This window comes from Triticum aestivum, chromosome 5D (genome assembly GCF_018294505.1).
Source record: "Triticum aestivum cultivar Chinese Spring chromosome 5D, IWGSC CS RefSeq v2.1, whole genome shotgun sequence".
Lineage (NCBI taxonomy): Eukaryota > Viridiplantae > Streptophyta > Magnoliopsida > Poales > Poaceae > Triticum > Triticum aestivum.
Genome location: NC_057808.1, coordinates 188457477 through 188464267, shown reverse-complemented (window position 1 = coordinate 188464267; position 6791 = coordinate 188457477). Strand labels below are relative to the sequence as shown.

At 39.3% G+C, this 6791-nt stretch overlaps 1 protein-coding gene across 1 annotated transcript in view; it reads right to left on the bottom strand.

The window, feature by feature from the left end:
* Window positions 1-1454: 1454 nt before the first annotated feature.
* LOC123120022 (lysine-specific demethylase JMJ705) overlaps window positions 1455-6791 on the bottom strand; it is a 29177-nt gene continuing 23840 nt past the window's right edge. The window contains exons 5-7 of the mRNA XM_044540029.1: window positions 5988-6670; window positions 4911-5516; window positions 1455-3786 (exon numbers count right to left, since the gene is read on the bottom strand). Of these exons, the coding sequence (XP_044395964.1) occupies window positions 1784-3786; window positions 4911-5516; window positions 5988-6670 (3292 nt within the window). The 3' untranslated portion in view covers window positions 1455-1783. The remainder of the gene's footprint in view (window positions 3787-4910; window positions 5517-5987; window positions 6671-6791) is intronic.

Below are 6791 nucleotides of genomic sequence, written 5' to 3'. Positions count from 1 at the left end.
AGTCATGGGCAGCCTACTTTTCTATGTTATATAGACTTGCATGTAACTATTCAGAGTCAAGATATTCTATATAGTGTGAATATTCCCTCAAAAAGCTTGATTCTAGTGCAAAATGATCAATATGTAAAATCCGAACAAGTAATTGCAGAGATTCGTGCCGGAACGTCCACTTTACATTTTAAAGAAAGGGTACAAAAGCATATTTATGCTGAATCAGACGGCGAAATGCACTGGAGTACTGATGTTTACCATGCGCCCGAATATCAATATGGTAATCTTCACCGATTACCAAAAACAAGCCATTTATGGATATTGTCAGTAAGTATGTGCAGATCCAGTATAGCGTCTTTTTCACTCCACAAGGATCAAGATCAAATGAATACTTATGGTAAAAAAGATAGGGCAATTCTTGATTATTCAACGTCGGATCGAATCATGTCCAATGGCCATTGGAATTTTATCTATCCTTCTATTTTTCAAGATAATTTAGATTTGTTGGCGAAAAAGCGAAGAAACCCTGAGAGATGGCGACCCCCGGCCGAGGCTGATTATAAGATCAATGTGGACGGATCCTTTGTTCCTGGTCAGCACCACGCCGGGTGGGGTGTCGCGGTTAGATCAAAGGAGGGGGCCTGCTTTGTGCTCGGGCTGGGAGGAAAGACAACGTAAGCGATGCTTTTGCGGCGAAAGCTGTAGCTATGTCCCATGCAATCACTATGGCAGCTAAGCTCGGCCTAGTTCGAGTAGTGTTTGAAACCGACTCGCAACTCCTGGCGAAGGCGTTGGACCTGCGCAAGATGGACTCTTCGGCATATGCAGCGATGATCGAGGACATGAAGTACCAACTGAAGCTTTGGTTTTCTCTTTTTTATATCTTTGTTTGTCGTCGTAGCGTGAATTGGATGGGATGGGCCACGCGATCTGCCCGAGAAAAACACGAACAGCTGAGCCTCTTATCCATTCCCGTTAACTCACCGCAGAGGACTAAGTCAAAAGAAAAACTCACATTGTGTTTAGGACTAATCAAGCTCAAACTGATTACTTTCATTTGTCATTTGGGATAATTTCCCATATAAAAAAAGAAAAAGAGTCAGAAAGGACGGGAGATGTTTCCCATGTCAAAAAAAAAGGTGAAAGGTACCATAACAATATGTACCAGACTGCCTGTTTCCTTGTAGTTGGATCTCCCACTTTTTGGAATGTTCCAAATTCCAGCCTCAGCCAACGCACAAAAATTCTCTCCAAAAAAGAAAAAGCCAACGCACAAAATGCATGGATCTTAGCGCACATGGCTCTAACGGACCTGGACTCAGACTGAATCATAGCAAACCCGATAAAAATACCCTTTATCGAAAGTGAGATCTATCTGACAATATTTTGAAAAAGAAAAAACAAAGATGTAGCATAGTAATAAGCGTGCACATTATTATTACCTACGCTGCAATTTGTAATAATAAATAGGAAAATAATAACGAACAACTAACTGAATGCCACCAGACAGCAAGATAAGTATGTCAATTTAACCATGATGACAAAAGGAACTTCCCCAAGCGTTGGCGATAAACTAAAGCACATACAATTGACTTGGAATAACCCCAGTCAACAACAGGCCAGTTGGACCCAAGGCACTGGAAAAATTGACTCATTATGCGGAGTCAGTAAACAATGGAATGAATTAGACTCCTAATGCAGGTTAATCCAACGACAAATGGAATCTGATGCAGTTATTCAATCAGCATACCCTTCAGAGAAAGAACCTGCACTCCTGCACAGGGATTAGAAGTTATGTACTCTCCTTATTTTTCTTACCACTGGAATGGCCAGTCTTTCTCTTGTGGCGGCTGAAATCCGACACAAATCTGAATGTCTGACCACAGCCAGGTACCATGCATTCGTAAGGTCGCACCCCCGTATGGACCCTCATGTGTTCTGTCCTAGCCCATGGCCACTTGAATGTCTTCTTGCAGCCCTTCCATTCACAATTGAGTGGTCTTTCATCCATGTGCACTTTGCGGTGCTGGAGCAGGTATTTATGGCAGAAGAACTTTTTCTTGCATCCTTTAACAGGACAAATATCACGCTTGTGCAACAACAAATCCTGCTGTGAGTTGAAGCTCATGTCACACCCTTCTATATCACAAGGAAATTTTGCTGCTTTATCACCCGCTTGACATCTGCTGGTTTTTCTCTTACCAGTTTGCACCTTCCCTCTAGGCTTCACTTCCATGCCATCCATTTCTTCTTCCCGAACTTCATAACAGTTCTCTCGTGTGGCTTCATCCACATCATTAAGCAAAGAGTTCAAAGCGTTATCTCTGTCACAACCTTCATCAAACTGGCTATCACTCTTTTGCTTCCTAGAGATTGATTCTATGTTCAGCATTTGCAATCTCTCATCTCCATTTGAGTAATCATCCTTTGCCTTGCCCTTGCTGGGTTTTCTCTTACAGCAATGCAATTTACCACCAGATTTCACTTCTGCAGCCTCAAGTCTTTGTACTGGACTGTTATCCAAGTTTCCCATTGTGGCGTTATCTCCGCCTTGTATGTCATGCCAGCAATCCATATCATTATCTTCATCATGTAGTTCATGAGAGTTGTTGTTTCTTTTATCATCCTCACCATTTCGTGTTTTGGCTCTAGATTCCTCTTTCACATCATGATCTTTTCCTTCTGGAACTTCCTCCCAGTTGTTATCTCCCTCGTATTCTTCTCGAAACTGTGTATTTATCTCGACGTCCTTTTGCTTCCTAGAAATTGATTTCTTATTCATCTTTTGCACTTTCTTGTCTCCATTCAGAGAATCATCTCTCGCCTTGCACTTGCTCGATTTTCTCATATTACCTTGCAATTTACCTGGAGATTTAGCTTTCACAGTACCAAGTTCTTGTTGTCGACTGTCTTCCAAGTGTCGTATTGCAGCATTATCTCCAGAATCTATGTTAAACCAGCAGTCCACGTCATTAGCTTCATCATAAAGGTCAAGAAAATTGCGGTTTCCTTTATCATCCTTTGGCTTGTTAGAACTTGACTTCATGTTCATGCTTTGCAAGGTATATTGTTGATATTGCTGAGTGCTTGGTGCTTCTGTAATTTTACCTCCTTCATGTTTGTCATGATCATCGAAGTTTCTAGGCTGATCGCTGATGGTTTTAGAGTTCATCCCAAGGCTACTGCAATGTAAAATGGCTTCATCATTGGCGGAGCATCTCTTCTTTCTGGCTCCAGATTTTTCAATAGAGTCCCTTCCTTTCCTTCTGGATATCCTTTTTGATGGGCTACAGTCAACCATTGTATTACATGTAAGCGATGGTTCATCGTATACTATCTCATGGTAATTAGCACCAAGCATCACTTTGCTGCAAACTATAGCACGATTGTGTTCTTCGTGCTCACGAACTAAAAAGGGATGGACTTGGTTTGACATCCAAACTTTCCCGCACCAACATCCAGCCACTCTTTTCTTTGTCACGCCTGATCTTTGCCGTCCATAATCTGTCAAATTGTCTGGGTTTTCTTGGCCAAATGCCTCGTAAATGATGGAATTGTATGGTATCTGCTTGCTGTAAAGCGGGGATTTGCTCTGTTTTGCACTGTAGTATATATTGATACCCATTTTAACTGCCCAGTCACTGCTTGCAGGTTCAGCATCTTCATCATGCAAAGCCAACTGAATTCTTCTGATGTCATCATCAGTTGCTTCTTCAAAAGCTACATCTTTCCAATCAGGCTTCAAACCAAGTTCTTCTGCTATGAATTTTGCTGCTGACTCTGCTCTAGGATATTCTGAAAATGCAACGTAAATCACTAATCAAGAACAACTTCATTTTACATGGAATACATGATTGACGTCCACTAAAAACACTGTTGACTCTAGCAATAATATTACAAAGATTGCTAAAAAATAGCTCTTCTAACATTATACATATAGCCTATATTTCCAGAAAGAAAACAAGGACAGTGCCTATGAAAGCTCTGAAGCTTTTGAAGCACTCTCCTTGCACCTTCGTAGCAATATTGAAGTGTTGTTGAGAATATAGTATACCCCATACTGAATTTGATGAAAAATATGTAACTGAAGCTCTTTGTTACTATATGGCCTTCTCCATACAACAGAGTATGTACAGCAATTGTGCTAAAAATATGGACCAAAAAGGAAAATACATCAAGTTTCTCTTTGGAGTATCCTGTACTACTTAAGTATATTTAAAATGATATTAAGGGTATAACACAAACATGTTGGATATGAGGAGCAGGAAGGCACTCCTAGGATTATGGAATCATATGACTATTCCATACTAAAAAAAAGCTCACACTTTATTCACTTAATAAAAACTGTATACTTTATCCCTTTCAGCATACCCGCATACTAATTCAGAGATATCCCCAAGAAAATTGCAATGAGTATGAATATATTTTTGGGGAATATAGAAAGGAAACCAAATATTGTAGTTGCTCAAATAACATGCTCAACGTCAAGGGTGTCAGTCTATTTGAATAAATTCTAAGGTTGAATCTCCCCACATCTCATGCCTAGTTTACCATCTGACTGATAGTCTCAAATCTATAATCACCAATAAGGTGCATACACAAAACAGTCAAACAAGAAAATATTTGAAGTGTCAAATCCTATTGTACAAGCCCAAAATCTAAAGATAAAGAAAAGAGTCCACTTTTCAACCCGGAACCATCACAGAAAATCATTTTTCTACCTTAAACTCTAAAAAAATTGGTTGTTTCTAGCCGTAAAATATAAAACTGGTTCAGTATTTCAATATTAAAACAACCGATTTCAGGTTCCAAGGTTGAAAACTGAACTTCTGCAATAGATTCAAAATTGGACTTTTGTTTAAGATAGCATAGTGAAGGACAAACTCAGGACTCAAGAGATTATGGAACAGTGTTAATACCCGGATGACACAAGAGCATAACATTAGCACCACCAATTTCCTGAAGTTGTGTCCATGTCCCCAAAGCATGTTCTAGACAAAATACATGCATTCTGCAAGAATCATTGTTGTACTTGAGCTGGGTCAACACATCTGGTTCAATTGAGGACTTAGCTGTGGTTACATGAGTATCTGAATAGGCTTTTACACCTGATATGGTTAGATCATTAGCCAAATCAACGTAGACAGAACACTGATCATAGGTTGTTCCTTGCTCTCTCAGCTTTGCTAAATGATTGATATCTGTGTCCCTACCACATCGAGTTATTGTCGTACTATTATCCTCTATAGATTTCAGCAAAGAAGTTGTGGTTTTGGCTTCACAACACTCTTCATACAAGTGCGAATTTGATCTTTGACGCTGAACTGTACTTGAGAAGCTAACTGATGTTTCCAATAACTGATTATCTTTGCCTTGGTTTGATTCCTCCTCAGAGTCTGATGATCCGTAAGTAGAAGCTAGAAGCCCTAGAGCAGAGGTTGATCCATTATTGTTCCTGCTGTATAGTTGTCCACACCGATCAGATACATGGGCTAAACTTACGCTAAGTGCTTCCGAAGCTTGTCCTGTTGAAAACAGACATGATATTTATATCAAGTCTTCCAGGTATGCAAAATGAAACACACTTCATCATAATAGTTCTTATCCTTTAGTTCCATTCAGCTGTAGGAAATCAGGAACTAAAAAAGAAGCACTGATGATTTTTATCACTTGCACCTTTCACATACAAATATAATAATTTCAAAACATAACATTCATTGTTTGATATTATGATTACAAGAAAACTTTAGCAGATCGATCACTTCTCATAGTGCAAAAACACTACTTTGAATGCAACGCTATTTCTGTTTTTAGCTCCAATTTGACCAAAATCAGAAAGATGATTAAGATGATATGTGCTGGATCAAAAAAAAAACAATACCATAACCAGTACAATATTTAGAAATGACACGATGGAGGGGAAAAAAATTATATGGGGTAAAAGTGATTATTATGCACATGAGATTGTGTAGGGGTAAAGATCAAGTCGCACTAACCTTGTTGAGGAACTATCTCAATATTTTTGGTTATCCAATTTGAGATACCATCTGATTCACTAACTTCTCCCGGTTTTGCACTCGATGAGATGCCCTCTCTAGACAACACAAACTGGACAGCTGCTTCTCTAGGTTGAATGATGGCAACACAAGCAAAGCTTAATATGCCACACTGAACGCACGGCAACCGCCCCTGATCTAAGAGCCCACCTCTCTTATCTTTATCAGTTACTCCACTCTGCAACTTGGATGGTGATAAACAGAAGGCAGCAGTGCCAAGTTCACCATATTTTGTTTCATAAAGCTTTCTTCTGTTGTATGCAGATAAAGATGCTTCAGTAACTGACTGAGAGTGACTCATGTTCTCTACTACTATACTTTTGTCTAGTGCCACATCAACAGACATATTGTGCACTGCTTGCTGACTAATACTACAGTGACCACCCGTCAAACTTTGTTTAACAGTGAGTTCAGGTTTCATCATCGTAGGAAAGGATGTAGGAGGAAATGGAGTCTCAGGAACAATTATACAAGAACTCTTATCCAGAAGGATACTAAGCAAATTGTTATTTTCAATCACACTTCCAACAAATTTTTCTTTCACCATTGTATCTCCTTCATCCTTCTTCTTCTTATCCCTTAATCGAGAGCTTCTTGGAAGAGTATGGAAATCCTTAGGTTCCCTATAACAAGCAAATAATTTTCCAAAATATAACCAACTGCATAAATATAACTCTACAAAATTATCGCAAAGATAATTCACATTCACTGTCCATTTTGAAGAGGAGGCTGTGTCATAACTGA